Genomic DNA, 16243 nt, shown 5'->3' with positions numbered 1-16243 from the left:
AGAAAAAATCTAAAATCTCTGCATGTAAATTATGTCGCTTAGAAGATTAAAATATAAATTACTTAAGAACATAAATTGATACAAGCAAAACCCTAAAGTAAAACTACATCCCAGTTCCAATTTGTCACCAGAATTCAAATCCCACCAATCTTATAAATAAATAAAACAATTCTTGAAAAAACCAAAACACCAAATTAAACAAGATTTTATAGCTCTTAAATGGGAAATATAATTAGCACTAACAAATTAAATTAGAGAACCCACATGAAGGAATATTATCACCAGATACTCCAGCATCTTCCATTCTGCATGAGATTAAGTTTGTTTCTAAAATAGAATTAACCCTGCAATCATTTGCTAGTTATTACCATTAAAGATACAAAAATTTCCCAATAAAGCCATTACTTACCATATTAGTCTCAGGCAAAACAATTCATGTTTAGCCTTAACCCAAACTATTTTATCTTTCTGGCACTATATATAAGATGCAAATATGCTCTTAATCTCATGCATTAATCCACTGTTCTTAAGCTTAATTTGGCACTTCTCAAAAAACTTTGTTTTTGTAAAAAAAAAAAAAGAATTTAGAGAAAAAAAGAAACCAGAGAGATTAAATTACTATGGCTAAATCATCTTCATTGCTTTTCTCTGCTTTCTTCTTCTTCTTCTTCCTCCTGTTTGCCATGGCCTTTGTCATCGACATCTCACATGTTAGTACATTTTCTTTCACCGCCACTTTCATTATTTTTTTTTCTTTTTATTTATGGAGAGAAATAATGGGTGTAATCACATTAATTTTAAAAAAAGATTTGAAAGTTCAATTATATATTAGGTAGAATATGATATAGTTTTATTCTTCAATTTCTTTACATGCACAATAACATAAATTGAATAATATATTTTCCTACAGGCTGGCGGAGAGGGGTCACTTACTAAAGAACGTATGTTAGTTCTATTTTATTTTTTTTATTTTTTTATTTTTATCAGTATCACAATAACATAATTCTTCATTGTTCTTGACAATCTTTGGGCATATATTTTATTTATTTATTATTATTTTGTTTTTCAGAATGTCCAAAGGCATGCGATTTTAGGTGTTCAGCAACCCACCATCGGGGCAACTGCATAGATCTTTGCAACAAGTGCTGTGAAAAATGTCTGTGTGTTCCAAGTGGCACATATGGCCACAAGGAAGAGTGTCCATGCTATAACAATTGGAAAACCAAGGAGGGAACCCCCAAATGCCCTTGACCATTTACCTAAAATTATTTTTACGTAATTTCTTTGTATCTTTCACTTGTTTTTTATGGGAAATTAGAAAGAAAAAAAACAAAAAGCTTTTTTGGGTATGGTTACATTTTTATTATTAAATTGTCTTATGATTGCCCTCTTTCTTTCATTTTGAAATAGTTGAGGTCTTCTTATGGTAAATTGATATGGGGTTATTCTTTTGGCTTATATAATCCTCTATTTTGTTTCCTTCATTTCTATAATATAAAGTCTGAGACAGAAAAATGTGGGCTTTATGCCATTGAGCTTATCAGAATTGTGACATTACCATTACAATCTTTACTTTAGAAAATCAGTATTATATTCAGAACTGGTTGAGATTTAGCCAAAGTTTATTATTGAGGAAAACCAAAAAAAGGGAGTATCTTATTAGATTCTTAATTGTGAGATTTGATAATTGGAGATGGAAATTTATATTTGATGAGATTTGAAAAGAAAATGTCTCGAGCATACCAAAATGTTGAGTAAGATTCGCCAAAGCCAATTAACCAAAAATAGTTAATTGATATGTTTAAAAGGGATTTGCACACACAAATAATATAATTTAAAATCAAATTAAACAAAGTACAAAATTCTAATAAAAGAACCAAAATAGAATAAAACATACTTCCAAGTCTCAAACCATTAATAAAAGGGAAATCAAATCACCAAAAACTGGCTAATTCGGCCCAGGAAATGCAGATATGGGCCTGTTAGGCCCGGATTACAGCCTCAATCAGATTGGAATTTATACTACTAGATATATAAATAAGCCACCAGCCAAACACGACCTTGAAAAAGTCTCAAACCTCTGGTCCTTTTTCTCTCTCCATCTGCAAATTTTTGACTTTATTTGTCGTCTTTTTTTCCACCTTTAGCAACAAATTACAAATCTCTCTCTCCTCGAGCTTTTCTTCGACGTCAAAGAATGACTCATATCCTTTATTATATGCTTAATTTCATATATTGTAATGCCCCCCCGTTTTTTTTTTGGGGGTTTTGAGATTTTAGTTCAATTGCGTTTCCTATTTAATTATTTTGTGAAACTGTTGTATTTTTGTTATTTTGTTTTCCTTAACTTAATTCTTCTTCACGCGGAAACCAAAGGGAACGTGATCGTGAAAGAGCCCAGGCTCGCACCGGCGGCAAGGGCAGTAAAGGCAAAGACGATGGATTAACCCCTGAGCAGCGTCGGGAAAGGTATTAATTGTTTTCTTTCTTTTTTTCTTTTTAAAGTTTGATTTGAAGATTCAGTAAAGTTTCAATTTTGCATCTTTATAATAATTTGTTGATTAAGTCTTGATCTTTGGGTTAAAATGGAATTGGGTATTGAGAAAGTCAAAAGCACTGCGTTTTTGTATCTCTTTTCACTTTTTTGGGGGTAAAGTTTTGATTTTTTGGTTAATTTGGTTTTGTAGGGACGCAAAAGCTTTGCAAGAGAAAACAGCGAAGAAGGCAGCTCAGGCTGCAGGAGGGGAATCATCAGGAGGTAAAGGAAAAAATGATAAGAAGTAAAACGAGAAGTTGGTTATATTGATTGGCGGTGTCTTTTTAATTTTGTTGTAATGTACCCTTTTTTGTAATTGTAATTGTTGTGTTAATTTTAGGGTTTATTTGCTGCTAATTACTGTTAAATGATTTAAGATTATTTGATTTGTCTTGGCCGAAATATTGGTAAGGTTGGAGTTCAGATAACAGTTGATGTGTTATTTAATAATCTATACTGGTTTTTATTTTGATTGTTTTTCTTGAGTTGTTGTTAACTGCCTTAGATGTGAAATTTAAATTATATATTGTCCATTTGGGCTTGATTCATTGTTCAGCATGCCAAGTTGGATCCTATCGTAATTTAGGTGATTAGATCTTTGATTAATTGTATAGAAGAGATGCTTACATAAATAACATGCATGAAGCACTTGTATGTAGGGACTTATTCATTTTTGGCGTTGGATGAGTTAAAGGCTTTCAATGGCTTGTTATCAGTCAATTTGGAGATGATGATGCCTTTTCTTTTCCCAACCGTTTAGAAAAGCTTGTCCTCATGGGCTTACTTATATAGTGGTTATTAATTTCATAGCATTATCTGCATCTCTAAGTGCATGTCATACATCTTGTTTGTACATTTAGTACTTCCTCTAATTTGACATCTGCTAGAATTGGAGAATGAACATGTGGCAGACTGGCTGAGTTGAAGAATGAAACTTGGGTATTATTGTGCTGAATGGGCATTGACTTCTCAGAAGATTTAAAAAGTGACTTGATAGAGAAGGGACTGATTTACTAGTTGAGGCAAGCATTTGAGTCTACTAGTTTGGATATTGTGACTGCATAGTCTACTTGCTCCTGAACCCCAACACTCTGGTTGCTCAGATATGCTTGTCTTTTAGAACAATAATGGGTGAGAACCTCACTATGTTTAGAGTTGGTGGATATGTGACGCATCCTTTTGTCTTTCCTTAGATGGCACGCACATATAGTGTGTTATAAGCCATTCGTCACTTTACAAAAAGAGGCTGTTATAATCCAGCCGCCACTTTAAAACAGCTGCATGCCTGTACAAGGTGCCTCTGGTGGCACTCTCGGTCTTTGCACTTTGCGCGTAGTGATTTCTGTAGATGACATGATGGTGGCATTGTTAACACGCATTGCAGTGCTCATTGTTTCTGAAAGGTTCTTAACAGTATCTTCTAGGAGCTGCCATTATGAAGAAGAGTATCTAAAAGCAAAATTATGAAGCAAGTGAAGGGTTATTTGAATTGGTAGTAGACAGGATTTGTAGGTTAGGTATGTTTGTGGAATATCTTATGCATGTTTGACATATGGAATATCTAGGCATGATTTTCTGTTAGAAGTTCGATAGCTAATAGCAATGGGCATTTAGGCATTATAAATCCATATAGCTCTGATGTGAGGTCTGTATTAAACTCCAGTGTTGGCTTTGATGTTGTTGGAAATGAATGAAGGGAATTATTGGGCATCAGACTCGGAGGTTGGGTATACCACAACCATCTATCACGGTGCCTCAGCTTCTATTCACACCAGTTGATTTTAGCCTAAGGCACTGCATCCCTGCTATTTGCTTGTCCTATGAGATCTACAGATTCAGAATCCATCTCAACTTAGGGATGAACTATTGTTGAAAACCGTAATGCCTTAAAAGAAATTCGACACTTGAGGCTGAGTTTGAGTGGAGAAGTCTTTGCATTCAAATCCTCTTGTCTACATTAGGTGAGCCCGTCACTTGCTAACTCTTATAGCAAGGCAAGATTGCCTTCTATTATATATCAAGGTGGAGGTATTTCAATGTATATGCCGTTGACTAAAACTATGGGGAACAATCTCATATTCCTTTGACCTGAAAATTTTTATTGCTCCAAGGGCATGAAGTAGATCCCTGCATTAAGAAATGATCTGGGGAGACATGGAGATTTAATTATCTGACTATTGGCAATTACACTTCCTTTTTCTTTTCATTTCATCCCGTATAGCAAAAGTAGCACATTCCTTTCGTAGTTGTAGAGTTAATATCTGAATAGGGGCTTGTTAAAAAAAAAAAAGAAAAAAAGAAAAGCCAAATCCGTTTGTACGTAATCCATGCAATTGTTGGTGGTCTCATAGTTAACTCGTACTTGTTCCAACTGCCAAGGAGTTCTCATCTCCTAACAAAGAGCAAAGGAGGATCTCTTAAAAGGGACACATCTTAATAGTCATTAGTAGGCTTCGGAATTTGAATCATAGACGCTGTCACATCACATGTATTTGCAATATGAATCAGATAGACTATAGGGATCGTTTGAAAAACACCAACTTAAGGAAGCTAACTACTCACTTCAATTAACCTTTGGGTCTTTAGCGGGAGTTCTAAGGAGCTCGGGCAGAGGTTGAAACCTCCATTTCACACTCTCCCATAGTAATAATAACAATAACGAAGCTATTTGCTTCATTTATATTTTATTATTCAGGCTTGGGGAGGGTTAAAGGATTGTGCAAATATGTTACTTCATGACATAAAAGAATGCATATGCATGCTTAGGTTAAATTGGAGCATTCGCAGCCCCCACAATCTGAGGATGAATTTCAGTTTAGTCACTACTTAAAACTTATCTTAAGCTTACTTTTGAATGATTCAATGGATTGATCAATTTGGAATTCATTTAGCCCTTTTTCCAACTTGTTAGTTTTTTTTTTCCTTCTCTTAAAAATATTATATGCTTATTGTTGTTGTTATTATTATTATATAAGAACGTAGGTACGATGTGCATATTCTTGCATAATAATAATAATAATTTAGAATTGACGATAGGTAGATAAGTTGTTAAAAAAAATTATTTTGGTCGAGTCAATTTTAGAGATTCATACCAATCGTATAGTTAATATTATACTGCTACCCTAATGAACAAGAAATACATAATAATCAATACATGTACATTTTACGGAGATAAGCCTTTTTTCTTTTCAAAAGAGTGTTTTTAACTTTTTTTTTAAAAAAAATTAAGAGTATCAATTTATTTATTTTTCTTTAGCAATAGTTTCCAAAACTAAAATTTAAAAAAAAAAAACGTTTGTTTTAAACCGCAACTCTAAATAGAATAATTCACTTATATATATTCATAAATTTATGTATGTATTGATAGATACCTTTTTTTATTTTTACTTTGTTCTTTTCGAAAATACTGTTCCATACGTTAATAATTGGGTATTTGTATATCACATTCAAAATAATGATTCATTGCTAATAGAATTCAACCTAAAAACCTCTTAATTTTTAAAAAATCAAGCTTTGTTAAGGAAAGTAAAGTCAACCATTACATCAAATCAGGATATTTCTCTAATTAGCACAATTAACAGTTGTCAAATCTGTATTTATTTGTTTCTATTTGTATGGGACTCTAAATAGGAATTAACCGTATATGTTTTGATTTAGGAGCTATTTTAGTCATTGTAGTATATATATATACGTTCTCTTTTTGCTGTCAATAATATAAGAAAAGTTTTTTCACTTATTCTTTTCAAGCTTAAATTCTTATCCATTTCATTTTATATATTAATAAACAACAATTTTCTTATTGGTCCATAACTAGAGTATTTGACATTGAGAAATCCATGGCAATCGACGTATGAACTCATACGCAGGTCTGTCTATTCACAGAAGGATATAGCGAAAGTATAAATATTATTTTTAGGACAGTGAAGGGGAAACACAAATATTAAACAATGTGGGACTTTGATGAATTTTAACGTGCCATCCACGCCACTTATAAAGCATATATACATTCAGTAAAAATATATATATATATATATATATATATATATATATATATATATATATATATATATATATATGATGCCATGCCTCTCCACGCTCCCCCCCCCCCCCCCCCCCACTCTATTTTCTGTGCCATTTCTTCATGTACTCTACCCACCACCTTCCATCCTCGACAGATATGGAACTATGATAACAAAGCTAGATGATGATACAGTTTTCAGATTGACCACAATAACATTATTATAAATTAATGTTTTTGTCATATTTATAGTGTTCATATTAAGGAGGTTGTTCAATATTATTCAACATGGTATTTATGTATTTCAGAGGGGAAAGCATTCTACACGACATGAGATTATTTATTCAACATTCAAAAAAGCTTTTAATAAGAAATGGATCGTTAGGGTTTATTAAATTTCTGACATCCTGAACTAATACTATCAATGGAGTTTCATATTAGAGAATCATTATTTTTCGATTTAATGTTCTTAAAATTCCGACTTACGCTTAATCATATGAATATTAACTCTCTATGATCTTAACTACCCTTATGCTGTGAATAGTTGAGATCCGTTAAATTCTCTTTTTCCATTTGAGAGAAAAATATGATGCTGTGTTTGGTTGAAATTTATAAAAATATTTATTTCATTTGAGAAAAAGACATGAAAGAGAAAATAAAATAGAAATGATAAAGTTGAAAGTGATATTTGAAATGCATTAACTTACCGATGCGGAATTCATTTAGAAATTCTATTTATTTTGCTAGAACTTAATTTAACTATAACTAATTCTAAACAAAATTTGATAATGTAGAATACTAAATTAATTTTCGCTCCATTGAAAACATATAAATTTTAGATTCGCAAATAAATTTTATAAATTTTATAAATGTCAACTATACACTATATAATAGAGAAAGTAAATTAAAATGATAAAGTGGAAATAAATATTTTGATGTTATGGAATATATTGACTTACTAATGTGGAATTCGTTCGGAAATTCTATCTATTTTATTATAATTTAGTTTAGCTATAACTAATTTCACACGAATTTAATTATGTAGAATCTTAAATTAACTTTTACTTCATTCAAAGTCCATAAAATGTAAATTTATAAATAAATTCTATAAATTTTATAAATGTCAACTGAACACGATATTAAGAAACATGCTGCAGAAAAGCTTTGAAATAATTAGCATATAAATGATATTAATTATAAAGTTACATTCAAATATATATGTATAATATATAGGCGATCCACTAGATTAATTAATGGCTATTTGTCTTGTGTGGTCACCTCTACAAAAGAACAAATAAAAAAGAAAATAAAAGTAGGTTAAAAAAAACAAGTCAATTATATAAAGAAGAGAAACTGCTTAGAACATAGTTGCTGCGATGGAGTTGTTGGGGTTGCTATTGCATTATGAAAGATTATAATAAATGATGACTTTGTCTTTTGGAGAAAAATAAACTAACTTATCCTTAGATTGCACATGCCACCGGGGAAATGAATGTGCCCACATAAAAACAGCTCTAATCCATCCAAACTAAACCTCCCCACCTATTATTTATTCATTATACATACATATATAATTAAATCCGATTTGGGTCGTACATACTTACATTTTACATGTTTATATACTAAATTTATAAATAATTAATATATATTTTTATTTTAAATAATATGATATGCGTCGACCATTCAATACTAAAATTCATTACTGGGTTGCTTACCAAATAAACACAATAAAAAAAAAACATTTTATTCCAATTAATTAAAAAGTATGTTAGATTAGATGGTACCAAAAAAGGAGTTCTTGATAAGAGAATACTATAGCTTTCTATTATTGTTTTTATTTCATAGTATGAGAAAAAAGAGAACAAAAATCCAAATTAACATAGCATCTAAAATTAATCCACCCTTTAGCATTTATCTCCTTAAAGTTAAGCTAATTAAAATTTTCATTATTTCCAACTGCAATTAATTAGGATTAATTAGTGGTCAGGAATGGACGGCCGCAAACATTTCGACACATGTCGCTGCCCGACTGGCTGGTCTCTTGCTGAGTACATGCGTTTCTTTCGTCCACCTAACCGTTGTCTTAGATTCCGGTGACTTTGTTTGACAACACAATTATGTGTATGTTATTTTCTTTTTTCTAATCAGAGGATAATGATAAGGTAATGACATTGATAATCATGTTTTTTTAGTGTTTATTAGCTTACAATAATCAAAAAGTGCAATTAGGTCCTAAAATTTTAATTTGAAAGAAATTATTTGTTACTTGTGTTGGTGGAAGTCATGATGATACTCATGAGGGGGATAGGTAAGTACAACTTAGTTTTCCAAGGATAGGGATAGGATAAGATTTTTTAATCTATCTTCCTAAAAGGTTTGCTGGATGCCTACGTATATCCATTTCTCAGTGGTTTGCTTATAGTAAAAGAGTGATCCAATTTATATATATATGCTTGTTATATTCTTACATGGGTCACCAACTAATATTGAATGTCAATGGAGAGCAAGTTCTTCCTTCTTTCGCTTTTAATTTTTATTTGTAATCAATTAGATGAATGATACTAGTTAATAAATGGATCCAATGGTTAAGAATTCGCAAAAACTTTTAAATGATGAGAGTTTGATCCATATAAAATTATACTCTCAGTATAGAATCAACAATTAGCGTGCGGTTGTTAAGAATATAAAACTATAATTGAAATTTTATTTAATAGTTTAACCATTTAGATGTAATATCTTTTTTATTATAATTTTTCATAGCTTCTAAAGATATAAAATTTATCTGATTATTTTTATATAATTAATTAAGAATTTCGATATTCAAATATAAAAATTGATACAGACTTATTCATATTTCAAATTGCGATAAAGTGCTAAAAACATAAAGAAAAAGTTAAATTTTTAGAACTTTATCTAAAAAATTAAATTTATGGGCAAAATGGTTCATTAACACAGCTGCATATTTATCCTCAATTGTCCAAAAATTAAGAAAAGGTGATCAATTATATATAAACCATTAGTAATTCTTGTAATTGTCTTTCAAATTGTGGGACAAAGGAGGATTGGAAATGTATGTTATAGGTTTTTGTTTGTAAAGAAAAAAGCATATGTGTTGCATGATGGTGATGAGAAATGAGGATTGAATTGATGGATTCCCTTCGTAGAGAAGCTCCTGTATTAAAGATAGAAAGAGTAAAAGTGGGGGTAAAAGAAGGGAGAGAATAATTTGTACAAGAAGGATTCCACTTTTGATGCAGTTGTTCATCTTTTACACTTAAATTCTTTTTTGTGTTTTTCTCGTCTAACTTTATGCATGTGGGTCACCTTTGGAATAACATTACGTATCTCTGTGGGCTGTTTTAGCTGAATTCCATACAAGATAACCTAAAACAGCTTCCATCAAAGGGATGATATATACATACACACATATATATATATATATATAGTCTAGGTGAATATTGTTTATCAGTTTTACTTGTAGTTTGATTACTTTATTGGCTGGGATAAATTTAATGATATATATATATATATAAATTTATTCCTGCACTATTATTATCCTATTATGGAAAACAAACAGTCTGATTTATTTCGGAATATAACATTTAACTGGGTAATACGTAATTTAAAATTTTCTTTTAAATATATTTCAAAATTTTATAATAAGAATCGTGAATATACTTAGATACTATTCTATCTAACATATCTCTTTGTTATCCAAGAATGAATTTAATTTCATAAGTAAGGAAAAGAAAGAAGAATTTTAAGAAACCCTAGAAAAGGAGTAGTAGAAATTAAGGATAAAGACATAGGGGAAGAAGGTATACAGTCAAATGCCAGGAAAGTAGTTGCACCAGACAGAAAACATGTTATATTTAATGGTTTGATAGGCAGCTAAAGTACCTAAAAGAACAATTTGTTTATTGTTAAATGTCATTATATAGCCTTCACCCACAAGGCTTTCAGGGTAGTTGTCAAGTTTAATTTAATATAGAGGCCAACATCTGTGAAACTAAGGACAATACTCTCTCTCTCTTACACACACACACATCTCAGACCCATGTAGAATATTCATGAAATTGTACAAAAAGGAAAGTAGATCTGCTTGATTGTGCAATGAACATTACAGTTGTTTATGTATCTATGTACAGTAAGATTATTTTATCTAGTAGGTATGTTTATTTGTCTCCATAGCTCCAGCTTTAAAGAAAAAAAACTAAGAATACTACTTTGAGTTGGCAATTCTTGCCAGATTTTCAGCCACTACAAAACTTTCATTTCTTATTCTCCTCTCTCTCTACGGCTGATCAGAAAAGTGGGATAGAGGTGGAATCAAAATAAAAAATGATAACCAGATTTGTTTTTTATTTTGTCATTTCTAATTTCATTTTCATAACTAACATTCCATAATTTCTAAATTTACTTATATCAAATGTGAAAAGTACAAATTTAGACTAGAAACTATCATAATGCATATATATGTATACATACCTCATCAAACATCATATAATTGTTTAAAAACAGAAAAAGGAATTACAAATTTAGAACATCCTGATCAAAATTAGGTATTCAAAGACTACAAGCTTGATTTGTCATCCACTGGTTGGTCATGTCTGATCCACATGCTCATTCTTTTTCTTTTAAAACCAAAAGGTGTAGTAGTGATGTGTGCAAAGATGCATGCCTCAGTTCTGTTTTTGTTTTATTGTTTGAAGCCCAAAATAGAGGAATGGAATAAAGAACCCTCTGGGAGAGAGAGAGAGAGAGAGAGAGAGGCAGAAGAAAAGAAAGAAAGGAAAATGGAATAAAGAACCCTCTGGGAGAGAGAGAGAGAGAGAGAGAGAGAGAGAGGCTAAAGAAAAGAAAGAAAAAAACAAAGGCAAAAGCAACATTGGAGAAACATGGCCTCATGACTCTTAGCTAATCTTAATTACTGATCACCAGATAAAACAATATAGGTTTGCTTAGCCAGGACCATGTGCAACCTCTATATAATATAACAATGACAAACAACTGCACTACTGGGAGAGGTTTGCTCATTATAATAGTTTAATCATAACAGCCAAAAAGTGAAAATTATAAGCTTCTTTGGAATCTGTGTCTCTAATTGCTATTTCCTTTTTCCTTTCTTAGAATTGTTACTACATATATATGTGTCCTTGACTAGAGGAGGTAGCTTGAGATGACTGCAAACTAACACCACTCAGTAGGGATTCTAATCATTTGAGGCACACAAATTTTGGAGGAGGTGGACATGGTCCATAGCTGTATTATTGGCCTTAATTTTTACCTTTTTTTCTCTATTTCATACCCAAAAAACAAATGGTTCTTTCTTAATTAATCCATGTAGTGCTTTATGCATAAGTGGCTTTAAACACATTCCAACAGACAGGTGGCTGATGCTCAAAGAAAAGCCAAAAAATAAGGCATGCATGTGTTTTATAGGTTTTTCCAATTTGTTTAGTATTTTATCAAGTCTATAAAAGACACCCATGATTTCCTCATTATAATTCGTTTAATTTAGAATCAAGGCCCATTCAAACCCTAATGATGTATTGATGATAATATTTGATAATGAGCCTTAATTAGCTTATTTCATTAATATGAGTTTTTCATATACTATGATCATAATATATTTTTGTACCAACCATTTGAACTAGATACAAATGAACTGGGGTGTTATCTATCTCAAATTAACCATATGAGGCAGATAAATATGCACATCTTCATTTAATCAAAAGTATTGGTAATCTTACAAAAAGATCTCATCTTTACTGAGAAAATCAACCCAAGTAAGTGAAAGTGAAAGTGAAAGAGAAAGAATATAACATGTGGGTGTTTGAGAAAATCACATGACCATTTATGAAAAAGATACACTACCTAATTGTAAACTGCCATGAAATTGAAAACTAAAGGCTTTGAGGTTCTTTAAGTCACTTTCATGGAAGAATATCCAACTCCTAACGTGAACCCTAGATGACAGGTAAGCCAAAGAAGTCTGAGCTGTCAGCTTTTGATTGGCTTTACATCGACAAAAACATCTGTGAATGGACTGCACGAAATGGGGAGATGATGAGATTATGTTGTTTGAACTTGTAGATCTGACTCAGACGATAGCTTTCCTTTATTAAAAACATAAAGCAATTAATATATTTTCTATAATAAGGTTTAACAAAAAACTCTAGTTTAGTCTCACATGATGGGATGCTTTTAGGGTAAATATATATAGGAACAGTCCCTTCATATATGCATCATTATTTCTATCTCCACATCTTTGTGTGTATATATATATATATATTTTCCCTAACAAAAATTTCTACTATGAAAGAAGATCAGTTTCCAAAAATGGAAAACTTCATGCACAAGGAATTGCCATGTTATAGTTTTCATAGAATGCCAATAGGATCAAAGTATTTTGATGATCCAATCATTTGGGAAACAGCAACTGATCATGGTGACACTAGTCGCGAAAATTGCATGAAATCATCATCAACATCACCATCATCTCCTGAAAGATTGTTTTCGAGTTCAGATTCTTGTTCTTCAGCTGAAGAAGCTTCAGGTACTAATAATTTGATTGGTAATATTCCTGGGTTTGTTGAACAGGATGTTTCTGAACAAAACCATGCAAGTTCATTTCTTTCAGGATTGAATTCTATCAACCCTTCACTACTATCTGAAATCAAAGAAAGTTCCAATATTCCTGTAAATTTCTTGGAATCTTTTCCCAAACTAAATCAAACTCAAGTATCTGATCATCAACCCTCTTCTCCATCGAAATTCCCGAATTTGACTTTGTTTTTACAGGAACCTAGCTTATTATTAGATCCATCATCAAAACAAAAGATTGACTCGCTTAGTCATGAGAATCGAACAATGTTTGAGCCTATGTTAAGGTTTCCAAGCTCTTCTGTTTCCGTGTCTCAGCTTGAGCAAATTTATGGCCAAACGAGCCAAGACCAATGGCTCAAAATCAATCAAACCTTGACATACTACCCCACAAAAGGTTTTAATGACTATTGGCTTGGCACTACCAAGACACAGCCAATGAAACACACAGGTAGAAGGGTTCAGAATCATCAGCAAAAGTCGCCTTTACCATCAATGGCCGCAGCAGTATCATCATCATCATCATCATCACAAGGAAAGCTGTTTAGAGGAGTGAGGCAAAGGCATTGGGGAAAATGGGTTGCAGAGATTAGATTACCAAGAAACAGAACAAGGGTTTGGTTAGGGACATTTGATACAGCAGAAGAAGCTGCTATGGCTTATGATACAGCTGCCTACATGTTACGTGGGGATTACGCACATTTAAATTTTCCCGATCTTAAGCATGAATTGAAGGCAAATTCTTTGAACGGAACAACTGCAGCACTTCTTGAAGCAAAGTTACAAGCAATATCACAAGGCATTTCGTCAGGTCAGAATAATAAGAAGCACAATGTCAACATTGATCCGTCAATATCAACAACATCATCAACGAACAAGATTGTCTATGATGAGAAGAATAACAGCAGTTCAAAGATGGTCAAAACTAATTTAGGCCAAAACCCACCAAGAAAAGAGTGGCAATTTGAGTTGGAAAGCAAAGTTAATGGAGGTGAAGTAGTGATTGAGAACAAGAAGGGTAATCATCATCATCAAGAAGTTGTCGTAGCATCTGATATAGATGCTGTTCAGTTAAGTAGAATGCCTTCTTTGGATATGGACATGATCTGGGATGCTTTATTAGTCTCTGATTCATGACTGTTTTATATATATATATATATATATATATATATATATATATATATATGTCAATTTTCACATTTTCGATCCAATTGAGTACAATGTTTAAATTGTTCCTAGATTTATATACATATTCGTGTTGTTGTTTTTTCTCTTCTCTTTAACTGCCTTGAATAGCATAGAGTAATATTGTTTGAATTTTTATTTAGTAGTCTCATTTACTGATTATTCTCTGAATTTGGGTTTCATTTTGAATTTTTCTCAGTCTTAGTATTTGATCAAACGGTGTCCCCCATTCTTTCTTTACTGTATTTTTTTTTCAAAGTATATTTTCTTCAGTTATATATTATATAGAATTAATAGATCAGTGATGATGCGTACAGAATAATTATAAAATTTAAAAATAAATAACTATTCAATTATTTAAATATAAAATATTATTAAGATATATATCACCTATCTAAGCATTGGGTGTAAATTGCCATCCACATTCTTTAAAAATATAACTTTAAGCATTGGCTGTTTGTTATCATTTTTGTTTCATATATTTATTTATTTATATTTTCAAATAAAAAAATAAAATCTATTTGTTAAAAGTGTTTTACTTATTGTTTAAAAAACAAAACCTCTTTCTAGAAAACTACTATTAGTTGCTTTTGTGATTTTTCTCCCCCATATCTTCTTTTTATTTTATTTTAATTATTTTCCTCTATTTCTCTTCCCATATTTTATTTCTTTATTTACATTTTTTATCATAAGATTTTAATTTGAAATTGAGTAAAAGAAAAACTAATTTATCAAAACAATAAATGAGAAATATAAACAGTTGTTAGTCTTTTGTAAATAAAAACTAAAAAATAACACAAAATGTTACTAAACTAAATTTTATTTAATTTTTTTTTTGTTTTTGACTTTTTATTTTATTTTAATTTTATATAACCACCTAGCAGCCATTGCTAAATTTAAAACCCAAGTGGAAGATACTTTGGGTCATTTTCCTTTATCTAAAGTCAAAAGGCCAAGCCCCTCCCCCAACTAAAGGAACTTGGGTTGCTGTGAGCCAAGAGATTGATAATGTTAAAAATATTGGTATGGTCGGGCGTTAATACATGAAGAAAGGTTCTATCTGATAATGAAGTTTACTATTCCATTTATAATATTGTTTTTTTTTTTTTTTTTTGTTAATAAAAGAAGATTTGAATGGATGAACATTTTTCCATTAGTTTCAAGTCTAACTGATGTTACCACCAGCCTCCATTTTTCCATGATTGGTACAAGATGGATTTTTTTTTTTTTTTTAAATTATAAAAAATTGTCTGAAATTAAATATACTAATATTATATTTGATTGGAATCTATTAAAAAATTGATTTGATCTAAGAAAAGAATACGAGAAAAAAATAAATGAAAAATAATAAAATTAAAAGAGCTATTTTAGTCTTATGAAATATGTTGACTTACTAATGTGAAATTCATTTGAAAATTCTATTTATTTTATTAGAATTTAGTTTAGTTATAACCAATCTCATACAAATTTAATTATTTAAAATTCTAATTAATTTTTATTTAAAACACATCAACTTAGAAATTTTATAACATTTTTCTTAGTAGAATCACCTCTTTGTTGGCATTGGCTATCATGATCCCTAGTACTATCATTATTACTGTTATTATTAATTTAGTGAATCTGAAAAATAATTTATTTTACTACTGAATTATGACATCAGATATTATCATGAGTTTTATTAGTAAAGGTAGTAAGAATATAGTCCCAGAGAGAAACATGGTTTCAAGTATTAGAAATTTCTTTTTGGAAACAAATTATTTTCCAGTAACAAATGGGCCTAAGATGTGCATCTTTAGATTAGGATACCAATTGAAAAGCCCAACCTCACATCAGCATATTACCAGCCTTTGGCCCAATGCTTTTATTTTTCCTTTGCACATTTTTCTTAAAGGATTAAT

General features: G+C 30.9%; 3 protein-coding genes across 3 annotated transcripts; all 3 read left to right on the top strand.

The window, feature by feature from the left end:
* Nucleotides 1-139: 139 nt before the first annotated feature.
* On the top strand, nucleotides 140-1376 carry LOC8258022 (gibberellin-regulated protein 12). The gene is made up of 3 exons (XM_002518044.3): nucleotides 140-710; nucleotides 911-941; nucleotides 1070-1376. The coding sequence occupies exons 1-3, from the start codon at nucleotides 621-623 to the stop codon at nucleotides 1249-1251; spliced, it is 303 nt and encodes a 100-aa protein (XP_002518090.3). The 5' UTR covers nucleotides 140-620; the 3' UTR covers nucleotides 1252-1376.
* A 674-nt stretch (nucleotides 1377-2050) lies between these two features.
* Nucleotides 2051-3008, top strand: LOC8280659 (putative SERF-like protein). The gene is made up of 3 exons (XM_015718573.3): nucleotides 2051-2204; nucleotides 2364-2469; nucleotides 2688-3008. Exons 1-3 carry the CDS (start codon nucleotides 2198-2200, stop codon nucleotides 2782-2784), a joined length of 210 nt encoding a protein of 69 aa, XP_015574059.1. The 5' UTR covers nucleotides 2051-2197; the 3' UTR covers nucleotides 2785-3008.
* A 9773-nt stretch (nucleotides 3009-12781) lies between these two features.
* Nucleotides 12782-14432, top strand: LOC8280661 (ethylene-responsive transcription factor ERF062). The gene has a single exon (XM_002518047.4). It carries the CDS (start codon nucleotides 12798-12800, stop codon nucleotides 14295-14297), a length of 1500 nt encoding a protein of 499 aa, XP_002518093.3. The 5' UTR covers nucleotides 12782-12797; the 3' UTR covers nucleotides 14298-14432.
* Nucleotides 14433-16243: the final 1811 nt, after the last annotated feature.

Source organism: Ricinus communis, chromosome 9 (genome assembly GCF_019578655.1).
Source record: "Ricinus communis isolate WT05 ecotype wild-type chromosome 9, ASM1957865v1, whole genome shotgun sequence".
Lineage (NCBI taxonomy): Eukaryota > Viridiplantae > Streptophyta > Magnoliopsida > Malpighiales > Euphorbiaceae > Ricinus > Ricinus communis.
Note: the sequence above shows the minus strand (reverse complement) of the source record. Positions and strands in the feature narration are given on the sequence as shown.

Coding starts and splice junctions, on each gene's coding strand:
- LOC8258022 (XM_002518044.3), top strand. CDS start 621: ATGGCTAAATCATCTTCATTGCTTTTCTCTGCTTTCTTCTTCTTCTTC. Junction 711..910: donor TTGTCATCGACATCTCACAT/GTTAGTACATTT, acceptor ATTTTCCTACAG/GCTGGCGGAGAGGGGTCACT. Junction 942..1,069: donor GGGGTCACTTACTAAAGAAC/GTATGTTAGTTC, acceptor TTTGTTTTTCAG/AATGTCCAAAGGCATGCGAT.
- LOC8280659 (XM_015718573.3), top strand. Junction 2,470..2,687: donor CCTGAGCAGCGTCGGGAAAG/GTATTAATTGTT, acceptor TTGGTTTTGTAG/GGACGCAAAAGCTTTGCAAG.
- LOC8280661 (XM_002518047.4), top strand. CDS start 12,798: ATGCATCATTATTTCTATCTCCACATCTTTGTGTGTATATATATATAT.